This window comes from Diplotaxodon limnothrissa, linkage group LG9 (assembly GCF_057381915.1).
Source record: "Diplotaxodon limnothrissa isolate DT_005_m linkage group LG9, D_limnothrissa_male_GT1.1, whole genome shotgun sequence".
In the NCBI taxonomy this organism is placed as follows: Eukaryota; Metazoa; Chordata; class Actinopteri; order Cichliformes; family Cichlidae; genus Diplotaxodon; species Diplotaxodon limnothrissa.
In genome coordinates this window covers 5,778,471-5,799,552 of record NC_140604.1, presented here as the reverse complement: position 1 = coordinate 5,799,552, position 21,082 = coordinate 5,778,471, and the positions used below count along the sequence as shown (strand labels likewise).

At 41.2% G+C, this 21,082-nt stretch overlaps 1 protein-coding gene across 1 annotated transcript; it reads right to left on the bottom strand.

The window, feature by feature from the left end:
- Positions 1-561: 561 nt before the first annotated feature.
- LOC146625027 (uncharacterized) lies at positions 562-3,977 on the bottom strand. The gene is made up of 4 exons (XM_085361897.1): positions 3,886-3,977; positions 3,466-3,576; positions 3,068-3,344; positions 562-775 (listed from the first exon to the last, which is right to left on the bottom strand). Exons 1-4 carry the CDS (start codon positions 3,972-3,974, stop codon positions 566-568), a joined length of 687 nt encoding a protein of 228 aa, XP_085218023.1. The 5' UTR covers positions 3,975-3,977; the 3' UTR covers positions 562-565.
- Positions 3,978-21,082: the final 17,105 nt, after the last annotated feature.

The following is a 21,082-nucleotide window of genomic DNA, read 5'->3' as shown; positions in this document are numbered from 1 at the left end:
ACCTGCCAGGTTTCTGCAATGGATCACCGGTCAAGGCCATGTTGCTCTCCTCCCCTCAGAAAAGAAGGACTTTGCTGTGGTGGTAAAATTTAATCACAATTGTGAAGCTGACTTTGGAAATCACAGCATCTGCTATCCTGTGCTAAGACCATTGTCCTGCCTGTGAAACATATGAAGTCCTATAGTCAATTCAGAATGGTTCTGCTGGAGGCTTTTCATCTTGGCCAGGAATTTAACAATGTGTAAAGCATAGCATTGTCTATCAATAGTTTTGAGGTGTAACTCAAAATGCTGCTCCTTCCATTTAATGTTCAGGAAGCACATTTCAAAGTTGGAGACTGACAGCCAGAGTTCTTTAATGAGTGGCATGAAGCACACAAAAACATACAGGTTTACTGTTGAAAAATGTGCCAGAGACAAAAAAAATTGTTTGTAATGTGATGTTTGAGTGTTCACATAAAAATTTCCTGGCAGGTTCATTTTACATGTATATCACATCAAATAAAGGCCTGAGCTATTCATGAACCTTCTCTGGGTTGAAAATTCAAAATAAAAATGTTGCCGCCTAGGAACGGTGAGTTAGTACAAAGTTAAGTACATCCAAATAAATGTCTCGGCCATGTGACTGAGAGGGCCTTGTTACATTGACAGTGTCTCTTAGTCTTGCCATGTCCTCCTCAGATAGAGGACATTCAACAGATGGAAGAATTACTCCAGGATTGCTCCCATCCAGCTCACCAATAGAGTTGACATCCAAGTACGCATCCTCGATTTCCTGTGATGATTTAAAAAAAAAAAAAGATATTTCAAATGACAATTCAAAAACAGTGTTGGGAAATTCAAGACAAACAGTCAGCTCCATAAATATTGGAACATGGGAATTCTACTTTTGGCTCTATATGCCACGCAATGGATTTGAAATGAAACTAACACGATTGGCTATAACTGAGGTATTTGAACTGTTTTCATATGTGCCTTCCACTTAAGGGACCAAAAGTAATGGAACAATTGGCTTCTCTGATGTTCCATGGCCAGGGATGTGATATTCTTGTATTTAGTGAAGCAACTCCTGACAAAAACAGCAGGATAAATTTTGAAGTGTTTTGGGCAATATATCTGCTCATATTCAGCCAAATGCTTCGAAACTCATGAGGCAGCACTTGATGGTCCAGATGGACAATCACTTAAAGCATTCTGCAGAAAAAAAACAAATAGTTAAAAGAAGTGGAATGTTATGCAGTGGCCACGTCAACCACTTGACCTGCATCTGACGGAGCAGTGTTTCATTGCTGAAGACAAAATTGAAGGGCAAATGCCTCAATAATAGCTGGAAGTGAAGACAGTTGCAGTAGAGGCCTGACAGTAGAGCAGGGCGATATGGCCAAAAATATTTATCACGATATATATTTGAAAATTTGCGATAACGATATAACCGACGATATAATTGATGCGAGACAAAATACAACTCCACAACATTACTAGCGCAAAAAGACAACCTTCCATTTATTTTCACTTAAACAAGAAGCTGGTTTTTATGTACATTAAAGCTTTATAAAAATTTAACAGTGCAAATGCAAATTCCTTGCTGAAAGTTTAACCAAAAGGCATTTCCAGTAGAAATGGGCTGACATATCCTGAGCATAACCATGTATAATATCCACTGAAGTTAAAAAGAGGTGCTTTGCAACATTAAACTGCAGTGTGCAGTACGCATTTTTCGGACCATAAGGTGCACGGGATTATAAGGCACATTAAGCGAAACAAAGCAGTCAGATAAATCAAACTTTATTAAACTCATTCTTCTTGCTTCCTCCACTTCTGTACCATTGATTCATTAATGTTGAATTCTCTGGTAGCTGCTCTATTCCCATGTTGTTGCAGTATATTAATGACTAACCTCGTATTGTGGATGGATTATCTCAGTTGTTCTCCTGACTGAAGTTTGGTCCGTTTACAGTATCCTGCCATGCGATTGCATTTGTCTCTAACCATGAAGAACCTTCACGTTAACTTTTATAAGTGGAAAAGTGTTAGTGTTCGTCCTCCAGCTTCACTGTTTATGTTATGCTAACATAGCTGTGTCGCTAGCGATCACGTAGCACATCATTATATACCAGCTAGCCCAACTTCAGTAACCCTACAAACGTCACTGCTGTTTAGTTTCCTGTCTTCATTTATGTTGGAAGTGATAGCAGAGCTGTACGTTTGATTTTTTTCAGAAATCTCTCTGTCAGAACGTGCTATATCATGCTTAGGTAACTAGCGAAACTAGCGAGCTAACTTCCGCTAGCTTCCTGCTAACTTCTAACTCCGTTAAATGTAATAACTTTTGTTTTCATGGATGCCTGGAAGTTAAACTTTATAGTTACCCCTGGTAAAGCAGCAATGCTGATCGTTTTATTAAAGATGAAAGAATTTAGACAGTTTTTAACTCTAAGTGATGCTGCAGTGTTGTTTGACCTGAAGTATACGGAGTTTAGGACCCAGATTACTCCCAGATTTAAGAGCGTCTTAGTCCGACAAATATGACAATAACAGCGGCCGCTTGCATGTTCTGCAAAAAAATGTGCTTTGTTGTGTATCTGACGGACAAACACCAAACCAGTTCCACATCGCTGAAGTTGCACCATTTTTACAAACCAATTCTGGTTCATCTGTTTCACTCAACAATCGGCCATGTGCGTATGAAAACAAAGGCACTGCGCATGCGCGCTTTACTCCCATTCTATCGCGATATTTCATTTTCCTATCGTTGCCTAACATTATACCGGTATTACCGTGAACGGTATAATATGGCCCAGCCCTACCTGACAGAGCATCAGCAGGTATGAAGCCCAACATCTGCTGAAGTCTCTGCGATCCAGTTTCAGTTATGATTAATGTTCTGTCTCATTACTTTTGGTAACTTAACAAGTGGGGTGTACACATGCAGACTGTTGTAACTCCTACAACTTTTAACTGATTTGGATGCAAATACCCTCAACTTAAAGCTGATAGTCTGCTGTGACAGTGCACTTTTTGAAACTTGATTAAAGAGGGATTGTATAATTTAGATTTGTTTTAGTACCTCCACTGTGTCTGGAGTATCAACTGGATTCTGGTGGAGTCCCAGTGTCCACAGTTGTTGTGGGGACAGATTCCTCTCTGTCCTTAGAGGGTGGTTATCCCAACCCTGTCTAAAGACATCCAGATCCCTCTGCAGACATGGAAGAAATGTATGTTGGGCACAAAACATGTGGACACCATCAGTTGGATCCAGAAGGCCTTCATCCTCGAGGTTGTGAAGGGTTTCATAGTGCACGCTTGAAACAGCCATCCACACATCTCGCCACAAGTGCTCTATTCTGTTCAACATCAAAATATGGCAACGTTTTCAGAATTTTACCCAGAAATTCACTGAATTGAAAAATATATAAGAACATTTTTCTTATTTCCATGGGACATTTATACAAATACTACACATACCTTTGGTTGTGAACACTCTTGCCTGACAGAAAGCTTCCTCTTCCACAGCCCCGGATGGTGAACATGCATCTTGCTATTCCAACATTTTCCACCCCTTGATCCCCTCGAACTCTGAAACAAAATTAAACATCGACAGTACAATTTGTTTTAAATTTTAATATAATTTTACTTTAGACTGGTTATTATAAGTTTATTGTTTTGGTCATTCAACAATGTGCAGCTCTGTATAAGCACACCTTTCAAGAACTCTAAATGTTTGAACCATTTAAACAAGTGTATGGGGATTTATAAACAACTGATCATATAGGCTACAGTTTACATATTGCATGTCAAAATAATTACACTGCTAATCAAGGGGGGGCGGATCATATTTACACATTTGCACAATCATTGTTAAAATGTATTTTGTGTAGATTTTACCTCAATGGAAAGCCATACTTTTGTACAGCCTCCAAGAAGAAAGCAAGTGCAGTTGATGCTCTGTTGTTGGCAGCAGCACCCAGGTACATGATCTAGAGATGTAAATATCATTAAGTGGAAACTTGGTCAAGTCAAGTTACTATAATTAAAGATAGAAACATGTTTATCAGGTATTGTAGCTTGGTACATTTATTTTATATTTATAAGTACAAGAAAAAGAGCAGGCTACATAATTCCCAAGGTAGCAAGCTGCCATGAGATGTAGCAGTACTTGTAATCAACTATTCACCCAAATTGCAAAGGGTAAAAAAAAAAGATCCTTTTAGCAACTTGAAGAATTAGTTTACCAAGCATTTATAGTCACCAAATACTGACAAACATAAACAGATTAGGAACATTTTGTTCTACAGGAGGATCTCTATATTACAGTATATGGTAAGTTTTATGGTAGACCGAAACACAAGTATTTCACTTTTCAATTAACATCTCATTCAGCTCAATTTTGAAAGTGAAAAAACACCTTTCTTGAGTACCTATCTATCCCTCCGAATATCACCAGGCCAAATCTGTAAAAAGAACAACAAAAAACAGCAACTAGGGCATTAACAGGTATAAAACATAATTCAGTATTTAGCAGTATTGTCAGACTTCATCCTACCTTATTAGTTTATGGTTTGTGTCTATATGCATCAAGTAAAGAGGACCTTGCACTGAATATGTCCTTTGGACCACAAATCCCAGCCTTGTCATTCTTGAGAAAATACCAGCAGAGTCCACACGGTGCATCGACGAGTACACTCTCTTCCACTGTACATGGTGGCCCATGGCTTGAAGCATCCCTTTCATCATCCTGTATCCAACATGAGGTGTTCTTGTCTTTATAGATCTTACTAAATTGTCCAGCTCTTCATCACTTGTTGTACTGTAGCACTGCTTTATGGAAATGCCATATTCATGCAAATGACGTTTCACTGTCCTCAGATATTCCAAGAAGTTTGGCAATTTGGGTGATTGATAAGAACATTTCTGTCAGTATCTGGAGCTGTACAGGCGATACATTGTAATTTGGACGTCCCAGCTTTCCTTCTGACACTGACATCTGAGAGGGGGTTTGTTCATTGACGTCCTCCATACTGAGCACAGTTCACAGCTCTATCAGAGCATTTATAATACTTTGAGGGATCTCAACCTGATCGGACAAAGATCTTAAAAGGACCATCTCATGGTCAATAACAAACTGCAAATAGTCCACATCGAGGGGTTGTCTGTGCATGACCTGGGAAACTTTATGCAGTAGTCGCTGAAGCATCTCTCTTTTTAGCTGCTCCTAAATTAAATACAAAGAATTTTACGTTACTTCACTAACTTTGTTGTTCTCCAAGCTTACAGATCAACTAGGACGTAAGTTTCAGCCAAAAATGATAGCGAGGTGTTTCTGTTGAGCTAGCATTTCAGCAAAAAAAACGTTATAAAATAAAAAAACAGAATAGCCGAAAAATTAACCGTAACAATAGCCACGTCTTAAATTCGTAGTATTCACAGACTGCAGTGTAATTGTTCCAAACTTAAACACTCACCTGATTGTTCGCGCCAGCAGTGTTGTTGGAAGACGACGCCATCGTTCACTGAGGGACAAGTTAACAGGCAGCCCCCACTCGATACAATGCGCGCTACTTTGAGAGCATGGGAAATGACCACTTCTCACGTAGTGGCTGGGAAAACGTCTCATAATTGATCAGTTACAGCGTAATTTGTACACATTACTGCTTGAAAGAGCTTTAGTAACTGAGTTTTAGCAGTTATGCATGACATGTTTTCTAAACATTATCAAATAATACAGTGCAGGAGGTGTTTGATAAATTATGGTCATTCCCAGGTTTCCTGAAGGCAACATGAAAAAATGGACCATCTTGAGCCTGCAGCGGTCTGCTGTCACTCATGATTCCCCGCCCCTTTCTGTGTAGCCACGCCCACCAGGCCAAAACAGGGCCAAAAGTCTGTAACTGAAAAATAGAGATCTGAAAGTGAAAAAAAAAATTGAAGCTGAGAGAAAAATCCGAACCTGAAGAATTTTTTTTTGTACATTAATTTAAAAGATCTGAATCTGAAAAAATGTAATCTGAGACTGAATAGATTTTTTAAAAATAATAATAATGAAAAAAATGATTACTGAAAAATTTTAAATAAAGTTTACTCAGAGAAATTATTGATAAAAGAACCATTGGGTTTTCAGCTAATACAAATATTCAAAACGTTTGATATTATTTTAAATCCAACTCTTTCTTTTTCAAAGTTCACTCTAAAAATGTGACTTTTGCTTTCAGTTTACATATTTTCGATTTCAAATTTTTCTTTCAACTACACAAACATTATGGTCCTGATTTAACTCCATAAGAATGTGCATCTTCTTTTTGTTTTCATATTATAATTTATATTTAATTGTGTTGTGGTTTGCAGTGTTTTGTGTTGTTTCACTTTAAATTTGTAAAAGGAAAAAGCTGAAAATTTAAATAGTTAAAAGTTGAAATGTGAATAGTTGATTTTTGTATTATATGATTTATTTATTACATTTTATGTGGAGTGAATAAATAAAAGTATATTTACGGTGGCCTCTACAGACAAAGCGCATACAAACTTCAAATCACTTACGAACCCTGAAGCACGTACAAACCCTGAAACACGTAAAAACATGTTCAAACTCCAAAACACGTAAAAACTCAAAAACACGTAAAAAACAAGTACAAACTCCGAAGCACGTACAAAAGACAACTGAAGTGCTCCAGGGTGCTAGGGGCAGTGTTGAACTTTTGTTACCTAGTGGCTACACAAGCCAGCAAGTACCAACGACTGGATTTGGTGTGTGGTAGTAACAGGTAAATGAACATTTATTTATTTATTTTTATTATTTGACTATGCTTGTGTATAAATACACAAACAATACACATATGCTTTCAATTGTGTAATCTAAGTGATCTAGGTAGCTCTGTTTTGGAAGTTCAGTTCATGCTAGAAATGTGTTTTGGAGGTGGTACATGCTTTTTGGAGTTTGTACGTGTTTTGTCTCTAGGAGCCACCGCATATATTTATATATAAACATATATAAAAAAAACCACTTTTTTTTTACATTAGTAATTCCTTTTGTGCATAATTTTATGCACAAAAGGATAAAACTCAGGAGGGTTTTCTCCAAGCATGACATCCCGGTGCATTTCAGACCCAGCAACACGCTCAGACAAAAACTGGTTCACCCGAAAGACAAAACGCCAAAACACAGACTTAACAATGTGGTGTATGCTGTACAGTGCAGCGAGGAATGTCCAGACCTCTACATTGGAGAAACCAAACAGCCACTTCACAAGCGCATGGCACAACACAGAAGAGCCACCTCCACAGGACAAGACTCAGCTGTCCATCTGCATCTTAAGGATAAAGGACACTCTTTCGAGGATGCCAATGTTCACATTTTAGACAGAGAGAACAGATGTGTCGTGTCCAAATTCATGGGCTGCATTCTCCTGAGGCCGCATTTGTAGACCGATTACGTCACAGCGACGCGCCGAAGGCTGTCCAAATTCGTAGACCCCTCCGAATGCAGCCGACAAATGCGTGCTCCTTTTTCCGAATTTGAAGGATGGGTCGGGTGTGTCCTTCGTGGCCCACCATATCCCAGAATTCATAGCGCGGCCCAGCCAAGCTCCAGTTTCCGGCTAATGGCGGCCGCTACTAAGTTTTAAAAATTACTCTTATTAATCTTTCTGGGTCACGAAATAAACTTTTAACATATTTTCAGGCGAGAAAGTAGCTGTGTAAACATCAAATATCTGCTCGGTTTATCAAGATATCGCATCTTTGCTAAAGTGCTTCGACGTTTTCGGAGACGTCTGCTACCCACCAGCTCGATAGCTAGCCGGGAGCTCGAGGGTTACTGATGCGGCCGAGAATGGCACAACTCCCGGCACATCATTTTCAGATCACCGCGGACTTTCGCTGCTCGGGTTAAACGTTGTCAGCCGGTGATCAGCTGTGATCAGCTGATCACGGGGCCGGGGTTAAAAGAGAGACGCCACCCACCTGTTCGCCGCTCAGACATCATTCTCTTCGTGTCAGGAGCTCCGAAACTCTGCCGACGTCAGTCTCCGCCTGATTCAGCAACCGTGAGTGATTATCCCTTCAATCCTTTTTCTCTTCCCGGCTCCGCTCGCTCTCTGTCGGTAACGACCGTTCCGAAGCCACGCATCGTGCACTGATCGCTACTAGAATAACTGCGTGCCTGCTCCAAACCCACCGCTAGCCTTCGCCGCGCTTGGGTCTAGCCAGCACGCCACACGGGCACGCCGAATTACTGTGTGTAACCCGCCCGGCCGTGACAAACGTAATATATAAGTCACTTAGACAACCTAAAAATGTTATTGTTGGGCTTTTTTCAGTGTTTTGTTTGTTCGTGAGTAAATCGGTTTGGCTGAGATTAAAGTTATTAGATTAGATAAAATAAAACTTTATTAATCCCCCGGGTGGGTTCCTCCTTGGTTTTTACACAGCTGACTAAACGTCAAACAGAAAACTGATTAAACAGAAGTGTGAGATGGCCGAGAGTTTACTCCAGTGTCCTGTTATATTTTAGACAGCAAGGAGCAGACGGCTGAGTTTATTAAACTCCACCGAGACAGCGGTGACGCTAATCAGAAGGCTAGACCGTCCAATTTCACGGCCGTTTACTTCCGGCCTACCCGATCTTCTGAGGACCCGGCCCACGTAGACCGCGAAGGCCGGGTCCTCAGGAGAATGCAGCCCATGAATTTGGACACGACCATGGTTTGAAGGAAGCCATCTATGTCCACTGTGAGCGACCATCTTTGAACAGAGGCGGTGGTTTACGACACCAACTGGCCCGGATCTGGCCCACACAATGTGGGCCATGTGTAAGTTGTGTGCAGCCATGGGCCAGTTGCAGACACGCTGCTGGCCCAGAACAGTTTCGGCTCCGGCCCCAGATGTCAACCTAATGCAGGGGTGGGCAATTCCAGGCCCCAAAGGCCGGTGTCCTGCAGGTTTTAGATCTCACCTTGGGTCAACACACCTGAATCACATGATTAGTTCGTTACCAGGCCTCTGGAGAACTTCAGGACATGTTGAGGAGCTAATTTAGCCATTTAAATCAGCTGTGTTGGTTCAAGGACACATCTAAAACCTGCAGGGACACCGGCCCTCGAGGCCTGGAGTTGCCCACCCCTGGCCTAACGTGTACCTTAATCAAGCCATGCAATAACAACATGTGCCGGAACATGCAAAGCAAAGATGACAAAACTCTGTTCAGACAGTGAATGGACGGATTCTTATTTAGTGCTTTTCTACTCTCCCGGATTACTCAAAGTGCTCTATACAACATACTACATTAACCCAATCACACACTTTCTCTAAACTGAGTGCTTCCTAACTACATTCAATCACATTCACACTCTTGACATGCAGACTGGAGGGATCAAACCACTAACCTTCCAATCAGTAGGTGACCTGCTCCACCTCCTGAGCTACAGCCACCTACTGGCAACAATGAGTAAACCGTCACTAGGTTTTGGATAAAGTGTACACTAACAAACCTGTCAAACCTGCATTTGAAACGTTGGCTACCATAGCGGTATAGTATTGCAACATGGCATTTGGGTCTTCTAAATAAAATAGGAGCATAAACAGTGCCATCATTGCCAGACGTGGTCCACATCTGGCTGACATACACCCTGCCATGACACCAGTCAGTCAGAAGTGCCAGCTTGATGCCGGATCCGGGCTAGACCTGTTTTCTATGAGCCCGGGCCACACACACCAAACCACAATCGAGCCAGATATGGCATGCCATCACATAGACAGTGCCATCTATGCCAGGCCTGGCCCATGTCTGGATTAGTGATGGGATTTCCGGCTCTTTTTAGAGAACCGGCTCTTTCGGCTCCGAACCAGCTCTTCAGGTTGTTTTGTTGCTTTAATTAATTTATTATTAACAATAATATAAAATTATGCACAAAGGGATTAAGGAATTATGCACAACGAATATGACTGCACATTTACTCCGACATCATCCTAGTGCAAAGACAAGTGGAAGCAGACAAAAACAACAAGCATGCATGCTACAAACTTTACCCGAGTCATATAGACAGCCGTTAGCACATGATTCCCCTTATGATATGTTTAATATGCTGCTGAGAATATAGCCCAGAAGAAGCGTATAGTATAGCTTTTATTTTGGAAAGAGACATTTCTCTGTAATAAACTCTCTTCTCCAAAGATAGATTTATTTTCTTTATTACTTTGGTGTTTCAGCAACATTAAATTTAAAAACTGTACTTTTGAGTTAAAATATATATTTATAATTTTAATAAATGACAAATTAAAAAGGCATGAACATTTTTTTTTGTATTGAAAAAATATCGAACCGTGACACCAAAGTATCGAACCGAACCGTGAATTTTGTGTATCGTTGCACCCCTAATATGTTTATATATAAATATATGTGGTGGCCCCTAGAGACAAAACACGTACAAACTCCAAAACACATTTCTAGCATTAACTGAACTTCAAAACAGAGCTACCTAGATCACTTAAATTACACAATTGAAAGCATATGTGTATTGTTTGTGTATTTATACACAAGCATTCATATATAAGTTCATTTACCTGTTACTACCACACACCAAATCTGGTCGTTGGTACTTCCTGGCTTGTGTAGCCACTAGGTAACAAAAGCTCAACACTGCGCCCTAGCATCCTGGAGCACTTCTGTTGTGTTTTGTACGTGTTTTGGAGTTTTTACGTGCTTCTGAGTTTTTATGTGTTTTGGAGTTTTTGCGTGTTTTGGAGTTTTTACATGTTTTGGAGTTTTTACGTCTTTTGGAGTTTGTAAATATACTTTTATTTATCCACTCCACATAAAATGAAATAAATCGATCGTATAATACAAAAACCAACTAGCCACAGTTCAACTTTTAACTATTTAAATTTTCAGCTTTTTCCTTTTAAACAAATTTAAAATGAAACAACACAAAACACTGCAAAACACAACACAATTAAATATAATTTAAAATATGAAAACAAAAAGAACATGCATATTCTCTGTCATATGGACCTGCATGAATAAACTTTCTGAATCCTTTATCATCCGCAACTGAAAATAGTTGTGGATGATTACTATACCTTTCTAATGTGACGTTGTTGTCCCTGGCTCTTTTTCTCTGTCTCTCACTCCTGCTCTGTTCCTGTGCTACTTCGAGTGTAACTACCACCCCTCCCCCTTCTTCCCAGCGCAAAGCACAAGGCTGGAAGTGGAAAAAAAGTGCGAGAGAGAGGATGAGAGAAAGAAAAAAAAAACCCACGGCTCGCGTGTTGTGTGGTGTTAGTTCAGCAAGCATTACACACACACGCAGGTAGGAACAGAGGATTACCGGAGTTGACTCCTTTCTTTATTTTTCTTTTTTTCTTCTTCAAAACCACAACCAGAACAACATACTCACTAGCGCCCTCTAGCGCTTCTGGTAAATGCATCTACAGAACAAATGCAATAGTATGTGTGGACACAACATCTCCCCCTTTGAACAAGGATTTCTTATGTGAACCTGACTTCATCATTCTGATGTATGTCACCTAATACACTTTTAACATATTTCACATTACTCAGTAACATTCACTTTCCCATGACAAAGTCTTGGGTCCAGCAAGGTGGGTTCCTCATCCTGGTGGGCCTAAGCCTACTATCAGACTCAGAGTTAGATGCTAGATCAGTTCCTGGTTTATGACAGTCCATTGTTGTGTCAGAATCAGTACCTGCGTTCAGCTCTGACAGAGCCGATAAGTGTGAGGCGTTCCAGGTCCGTCCATCATCCAGCAAATAAGTGTTTGGTCCTTTCCTTGTCATGACAGTCCTTGGTTTGGAAAACTTTAACTCGCCTTTCTTTACCTTCCACGGCTTCCTAACCCGTACCTTGTCACCAGGCTGAAAGTTGGATGGTTTGGCGTGTCTGCGAGCATCAGTGTATTCTTTCATTTTCATTTGCTTATTCTTAACTCTTTCGCACATGGTATGCCTCTCTGTCTGAGGAACAGGCATATCCATTACCTGTAACTTTGTTCTCATTCGTCGTCCATGGAGCAGTTCTGAAGGGGAAACTCCAGTTGTTGAATGAGGGGTTGCTCTGTAGTCCATCAGGTAAGTTCTCAGGAACGATTTCCAGGGTTGTCCTTGAATCGAGGCAGTCTGTAGGCAGTCTTTAATGCATCTATTGAATCTCTCAACTTCCCCATTAGCTCTTGGGTAATACACTGAGGATCTCAGGTGTTGGATTCCCCTGCTTTTCAGGAAGTCAGTGAACTCAGCAGAGAGAAATTGAGAGCCATTGTCACTTATCAGTGTCTTTGGATTCCCTTCACGAGAGAAAACTACAGAAAGGAATTGAATGATAGTAGCTGCATCAGCTCGGGGAGCAAAAGCTACTTCAGGCCACTTGCTAAAGTAGTCTACCAATGTGATAGCAAATCTACAGTCAGAAGGGGCTATTTCAAAAGGGCCTATGATGTCCACAGACACCTTTTCCCAAGCAGCAGCTGGTAAAGGAATGGGTTGGAGTGGAGCATCATGGGTGACAGCGGACTTGTCATTCTGTCTGCACGTTGCACAGTTCTTTATCAGTGTCTCTATATGACAATCCATTTTGGGCCACCAGTACATTTCCCTCAGGCGTTGTTTGGTACGGACGATGCCTTGGTGAGTTTCATGAGCTAGTTTTTTCTGCAACGACTCAGGCACTAGCAATCGATGTGTACCTCTGATGATGCACTCGTTCAAGACCGCGAGTTCATGGCGGATTGGGAAGTACGGCTGTAAGTCAGGATCCAGTGACGTCTTCCTAGCAGGCCAGCCTTTCTGTATCTGCACACGGAGCTTTGTGAACACTGGACAGTCTTTGCACCCTGACTGGAAGTCATCCTCAGACACAGCACTCAGATCAGTGAGGATGGCTGCAACTGACTCCACATCCTGTGCACATGCCATGTCTGTCTCGGAAAGTGGAAGCCTAGAAAGACAATCAGCAACATGGTTCAGTGACCCAGTTCTATATTCCACTTCATAATCAAACTCCAACAGGCGAGCTGACCATCTGGCTATGCGTAGACCAGCTCTGTTATTGCCCTTAGTAGTCAGCAGTGTTGTAAGTGCTTGGTGATCTGTTCGTAGGAGGAATTTTCTGCCCCAGAGCCATGTGCGCCATTTTTCAGCAGCCCAGACGCAAGCTAGAGCTTCCTTCTCAACGATTGAGTATTTCCTCTCTGCATCAGACAAGCTGCGAGATGCAAATGCAACAGTATGTTCTGCATCATTACCGTCAAGTTGAGTCAAAACAGCACCTACACCGTAGTCTGAGGCATCTGTTGAGACTATGGTTGGCTTACTGGGGTCGAACATCACCAGGGCAGGGCTGTGCACGATTAACCGCTTGACTTGATCAAACGCTGCTTGAGCTGCTTCGTTCCAGTGGAATGAACAGTCCTTACGCAGAAGAGCTCTCATAGGTTCAACAACAGTCGCGTAATTTGGCACAAACTTGCTGTACCATGCACTCAAGCCAAGAAATGAGCGCAGGGTTGCAGGATCAGTAGGGGGCGGAGCATGCAGGATGGCAGTGACATGAGAGTCATCTGGCAGCAGACCTTCTGGACCGATCTTTTGACCCAAAAAGCTCAGAGTAGTTTGACGGAGTTGACATTTGTCAACATTGAGTTTCAGTCCTGCATTGTTGATTCTGTGTAACACAGCACGCAAGTTGGCCTCATGTTCAGCTTCTGACGTTCCGTATATGATGACATCATCAAGGTAGCATTGCACCCCTTTCTGGCCGCGTAGGATTTGTGTCATCATCTTTTGGAAGGCTGCAGGTGCTGAACTCAACCCATAGGGAACTCTGCAGTACTGGTACAGTCCTTCATGTGTAATGAAAGCAGTGAGCCCTCTACTCTCTTCATGTAGTTTCAGCTGATGGTAGGCGGATTTTAGATCCAGGGTGGAGAACATGACAGCCCCACGCAGCTCAGACAGTATGTCCTCTATCAGTGGCAAGGGATGACTGTCAGCGACCACCGCTTTGTTAGGTTCTCTCAAATCAACGCACATGCGTATGCCACCAGTCTTCCTTCTAGTGACTACAATCGGGGAGACCCATTCAGATGCATCAATTTTCTCTATGATGCCATGTTCCTCAAGGTTCTTGAGTTCTGCGGAAACAGCATCACGGACTGACAGGGGTAAGCGTCGAAGTTTCTGCTGTATTGGCTTCACTTCAGGTCGCACCTTCACTTTATGTACAAAGTCCTTTGCACATCCGAATGCAACTGGAGACTCACATTCCTGTTTACATTGAGTGGGCAGAGCCGAGGTTTGCTGGAGTGCAGCACAGACCTTGGGACTGTCAAGAACTAATTGTCCCCCTTTTATGTGTAGCTGGAGGGCAGTCACCAAGTCCATTCCCAGTATGGGTGTTCCTGTTCTCACAATGTAGAGATCTGTGGAGGCACTCTTGCCATTGTAAGTAATGTCAGCTCTAAGACACCCTAATACATCCAGTTTCTCTTTTGAATATGTAATAAGCTGAACAGCTGGATTACTTAACTTAACTGAGCCAAAATTTGTGCTGTAAACATGTTCAGGCAGTATGGAAACACCAGACCCTGTGTCTACTAGTAGCTTAACAGTGCATGCCTGTGCAGTATTTGGTACAGTGACAGCAACAGTGCACATCAATTTAGCCGGATCACCACTGACACAATTGTCAACAGTTAAAACACACATTTCAGGAACAGTCACTTCATTAACAAGCTTATGAGAAGATTTACACACTCTCGAAAAATGTCCGATTTTCCCACACGTATTACATTTGCAGTCTTTTGCGGGGCAGGATTTATCATTGGCTTTGTGATCAGCTGAACCACAACGGTAGCACGTCGGAGCTGTATCCGTTTTTTTAGCTGCTTTGTATTTTGGCTTGCGCATCTTCTTTTGTACTTGAACAGCGGCAACAGGCTTTGTTTCACCGACAGCAATGGCCTTTGCATCAGCTATTGCAGCCTCTGTACGCCTAGCAATTTCCAAAGCTCGATCGAGCGTCAAATCCTCCTCCATTAGCAGTCTTTCACGTATACGAGCATTATTTGTCTTCTCTACAAGTTGATCCCGCAACATTTCATTCTCCATAGCCCCGAACTTACATTGTTTCACGAGCTCACGCAGTGCTGCAACGTAGTGATCTGTAGACTTACCGACAGCTTGGGCTCGTTGCCTGAAACGGTATCTCTCGGCGACAACATTGACTTTAGGATGAAAGTACGTTTCCAAAGCCTTTACGGATCCCTCGTAATCATCCGTAGCGAGTGGTAAGGCGCTGTAGATTCGTTGTCCCTCCGTTCCCAAGCAGTGAATGAGCAGGGCCCTCTTCCTCTCCGTAGCAAAGTCATTACCCCCGATCGCCAGCAAGTAGTTATCGAACAACTTTTTCCACGCAGCAAATGGAATTTTCGGTTCGCCCGGGCAATCCAGGAACACAGCCGGGGGTTGCAAAGAGAGCAGAGCCATAACTTAATCACCACTACTCTCGTCGCCACTTGTTGTGTGGTGTTAGTTCAGCAAGCATTACACACACACGCAGGTAGGAACAGAGGATTACCGGAGTTGACTCCTTTCTTTATTTTTCTTTTTTTCTTCTTCAAAACCACAACCAGAACAACATACTCACTAGCGCCCTCTAGCGCTTCTGGTAAATGCATCTACAGAACAAATGCAATAGTATGTGTGGACACAACATCGCGATAAGGAGCCGGCTCGCGTCGTTCATGTCAAAAACCCGGCTCTGAGAGCCATTTCGTTCGCGACCGACACATCACTAGTCTGGATGACATACGTCTTATCATGCCAGAAGTCAGCCAGCAGTGCCGGCTTGATACCAGATCTGGGCCAGACCTGCATGCTATGTGGGTGTTTGTTGGAACAGGAACAGGAAGTGATACTGAGAGCCAACACAAAGTGAGAGCTCCACCCAAAGGTCGAAAGAGAAAGAGGGTTGTATTAATTTTCCCTCAGTCAGTGATGAATAGTAAATAGAGGGCTTCTTCATAGAACAACAAACTAAGTAAGGCTAAATAAAAATCATCTAAATGAGTGACACACCATTTCCTCCCCATCTGATGGGTTATTTTCTTTAAGGTACACATTTGTGAGTTATACCAACGAGTCAAGCACTTCTGACAGGGTGTCTTTTTCAGAGGAATTCTATTAATAAGATAATCCGCATCTGTGGGAGTGGATTTTAGGTAGCTGCTCTGCCTCGTGCTAGCACATGGCATTGAAGAGGAAACCTTACTTCCTCAATGTCATGAGATTACCTGAGCTTGTGAGAACACTAATGTAAAAATTACCTGTGTCTAAATGACAGAATGGCATCTGTTCAATAGACTGAGGAAGCCAACAGTTTTACACTAAGCAAAACTGAAAAGGGTTTAGGAAAGCTCATTCACAAACCACGATGTCACAGTGATGACTCCTCTGACTGCAGAAGCAGTGTCCACCTCTTTAAAGATGTACCTCCTTCTTCTCCTTTCTCTAAAGATGCAGCCTCCTCTCCTCTCTCTGGACCTACAGACCCTTCCTCTAGGCTCTCTGGAGTAGCTGCACTTCCAATAAGCCTATAAAGCTTTTTAATTTTCTCAATTATTGCCTTGTCCTGGTCAGGGAAATTATAGAGGAAGAGGCATTCAGACCTCCATAACTTCCTCCTTTTTTCATATTTCCCAAGCAGAAGAACAGGTCATAACTTCACTTTTTCCATTCACAGAGTTGAAGAGTGTACCAATTAGTTATTTCACAGAATAAAAACATATGTTTTCCAACCAGTTTGTCAGGGGGCTGGGTCTGTGACCCATCATTTTGAGTTTATTTTGTATTTTTGATTTCTTATGGTATATTGGAATAACGTTAAGTTCTTGTGTTGTTTTTAGTTAGGGTTTAGTCTAGTCAATGTAATGATCCATGTCTCTTTATTTATGAGTCTTTGTCTGTTCTCTGTGTAAGTCTGTCTTGTCCTCTGTGTTTTACTTTTAGTTAAACCCTCGTCTTCCTTATCTATGTGTTTCTCTTTGTGTCTCCTCAGTCTGTCATGCATTTCATGTTTGCATGTTTCCATATCCCATTGTCAGGCTTGTGTTGTCATGTCTACATCCCATTTTGTTTCCTGTTTTATTTTGAAAAGTCTTGTGTTTCCATGTTCAGTGTGTTTAGTTTTGCGTCCCATGTGGCATCATGTTCATTTGTGTCAGCTGTGTTTCCCAGGTGTTTCCACTTCCCTCATTACCCTTCTGCTTATTTAAGTCCTCTGTTCAGTGTCGGTTTCCTGGAATTCATGTCATGTTTTGAAGTATCAGTTTTGGGTTGAACATGAGCCTGAACATGAGCTCAGGCTCATGTTCATGTTTAGGTTTACTTTCTTTCATGTTTAGCTGTTTAGCTTCACCAGTTTAGGTCATAGTTTAGTTTTTCACCATTGTTTCTAGTTCCTACTTTTTTCTAACAGCCATAATAAAATGCTTGCTTTATGTTGAACTTCTGTTCTGTCCCTCATGTTGTCTGCATTTGGGTCCACCTTACAAACACACTGGGCATAACACATTTGAGCCCATATGCATACACAGTAAGAAAGACACTTGATGTACATTAACATATTAATATATCAATTCATTGTCTACATATGTCTGTTTATTGAATATTTTAGAGAAAAACTGCAGCTTACCATGACTTGCCATGACAAACTAACAAATGAATCTTATGCGTAAGCTCAATAAGAAAGATCTGTAATGACTCATCTATCTGCTTTCCTGGGTCCTGTCAAACTCAATACTGACATCGTTACTCAAGTCCAATCATCTTCTTGTCAGCCTTCTTTGAGCTAGTCAGCCTCCACTCCACATGCTTTAAATCTCAGTGCTCTTTTGTCATTCGCCCTTTCAGACTTTCATTTGTGCAATCCACCTCTTCGTCATCTCTGTCTCACTCGAGTCACTTGGAACTCCATTCAAGCTTCCACATTCATCTTCACCACCACCAGAATTCATGTCCTAAAGCCTATCACAGCTGTAATTCTGGCATGATGGGTCATCAAGGTGTGACTGCCTAATAGATTAATTAATTTCTCTATCTCAACAAATCATGTTCAATTCAATTCAACTTACCTATACAGCGCCGAATCACAACAACATTTGCCTCAGGGCCCTTAATGTTCAGTTCTTCCAAATGATTTCTCCTTATTAAAATCATATAATGATAACAACAGGTAAACTACATGATATAAACTTTACAACACATCACAAGATGTTGAAAGAGGCACAAGGAAAGGTCTCACTGTAAACTCTTTGAAAACAATTATCATATTAACAACAATAATAGTAAGGGATCCCAACATATTAAATGGAGTGGTGAAGTGTTTTCCTACTCTAATGAGCACACATTGTGGTTTATACAGCATGGCCCATTCCTCCTTCACACACACATTCCTGTAAGCATGTTTTTTTTCTATGTCTAAGTGCTTCCAATGGAGCAACTTTCTAAACGTGCCAAATTTTTTAAGTGTCCAGCACATCAACTGCAAGGAATAACTCTTAATTTGCTGCTCTATGTGTAAGGAAATACATTTCTGAAGGTGCTATTGGCATGAAATTCTCACCAGCTGTTGGTGACAACTGATCCAATCCACACATGGAAGTGATGCAAATAAATTAAGTTATGTGCAATAATGAGACAGGTTTTACTATCACATGTAGTATGCATTTTATATAAGATATGATTAAAGATGGGACTGCTGTAGTCCATCCACACTTCTACTTTAGTTCAGAGTGAATTACATGATTTAGAAAATTTTAAAATACATCCATCAAAATCTGAAGATTTATTAATGACTCTCTGCACTTAGCTCCTTATACTGCTGCTGTGCTGCTGTGGCAGCACGGAAATGTATTAAAATCACTGCTCCCATATGAGTACTGCTCAATCATTGTAACCTTTTTGTTAATCTTACACCAGCTCTACAGCTCATGACAGTGTGATTACTGGTTCTCTGTTGGAAATGAACAAAAGTGTCTAACACCTGTGCTTAATATATTCACACGCTCATTAGGTCTCAACATGGTAAACTGATTATTAACACACATAGCACAGACACACAGACACACACACACACACACACACATATATATGCATATATATATATATATACATATATCTATATATGTGTATATATATATATATATATATATATATTAGGGGTGCAACGATATTCGTATTGATATTGAACCGTTCGATACAGTGCTTTCGGTTCGGTACGCATATGTATCGAACAATACAACATTTGTAATTTATTTTATCAATTTTCCTTCTGACGATGCTGTCTGTGTTGAGCGCTCAGTGAATCTGTGTTCGACTACTCCGCCTAGGCTGCACTGTCCAGCGCAGATCCACTGAGCGCTCAACACAGACAGCATAGTCAGAAGGAAGAGCGCAGGGCAAGCTAGCGAGACAGAAGTTAAGCTCTCCTTGCAACATGGCAAATTGAACCTCCTCCATCCTCATTCAGATCTGGCGTTTGGAATTATTTTGGTTTTCATGTGAGTATGACCCTGAAGGTAAGCGAGTCATGGACTAAAGTAAAACAGTATGTTGGATGTGCCACGCAATGCTCAATTACATGGGTGGGAACTAGTGTGTTAGCGCAGTTAGCTCGTTAACGTGTTGGCCGTCTAGCCCCATGCACGGAGCGATCGGCGGTAGCTCGTTAACGGAGATTTGCCGTGTTGTGGCGTTAAGGTTATTTCAACGAGATTAACCTGAAAGCACTAGTGGGAACACAACGAATATGACTGCACATTTACACCGACATCATCCTAGTGCAAAGACAAAAACAACAAGCATGCATGCTACAAACTTTAGCCGAGTCATTTAGACAGCTGTTAGCACATGATTCTCCTTATGCTGCTGAGAATATAGCCCAGAAGAAGCGTATAGTATAGCTTTTATTTTGGAAAGAGACATTTCTCTGTAATAAACTCTCTTTTCCAAAGATGAGTGATTCCTCAATCAGATACAGGGCTTGCAATATCGCTAGCCCGACGTCCCGGAGCTAGCGATTTTTTCAGTCGGGCTACCAAAATCTATCTCTGCCCTGCCCGTCGGGCTATTGTAGGAAAAATATATGTCAATGCTTTTGCATTCTTTCAGAAATGTAGCTGGGTAATTATGTCATTGGCATCGGTGAGCCACTGTCAATATATGACATATTGAAGTCGCGTTTGAATTTGCGCTTGTTTTTTTGCTTTCACTTTGCAATCGTGCGAACTGTGTATAGACAGCGACAGCACTGATCTGTGAGTGATGATAATTTGTGCACCAATTCCTCTGACATGGTCTTATTAATCGTTAGCTTACTATGCAAACATGACAAGTGAAATCTCCCGCAGCAAGCTTAAACATGTGAGAGGTTGATCGCGCAGAGAATCGCTGAGCTTATGTGAGTGCGTGTGTAAAAGCATTTCAGTTCTGCTGAGCCAAATAAGACAGGTCAGGGCGAAGAAGTGACAGCCAAAGAAAAGCTTACCACAAAACGGAGAAGTTATGACAAATCAGACTATAAGGCAAAAAGAAAGTGCAGCTTTATGGTTTCATGGACAAAAGAATTTCTGTGGCTGCAATATGATGAGCTAAATAACCAGGGCTGCACATAAGTGGTCCGCAGGTGCGCATTCGCTGTCAAAATAAAAAACACGCACAAGGGTTAGGGTTAAATTTAAAAACTGTACTTTTGAGTTAAAATATATATTTATAATTTTAATAAATGACAAATTAAAAATGCATGAACATTTTTTTTGTATCGAAAAAATATCGAACCGTGACACCAAAGTATCGAACCGAACCGTGAATTTTGTGTATCGTTGCACCCCTAATATATATATATATATATATATATATATATATATATATATATATATATATATATATATATATATATATATATATATATATATATATATATATATATATAGAGAGAGAGAGAGAGAGAGAGAGAGAGAGAGAGAGCGAGAGCACACACATAACAGGAAACGAATATGTTGCCCTCAGAAATATTCA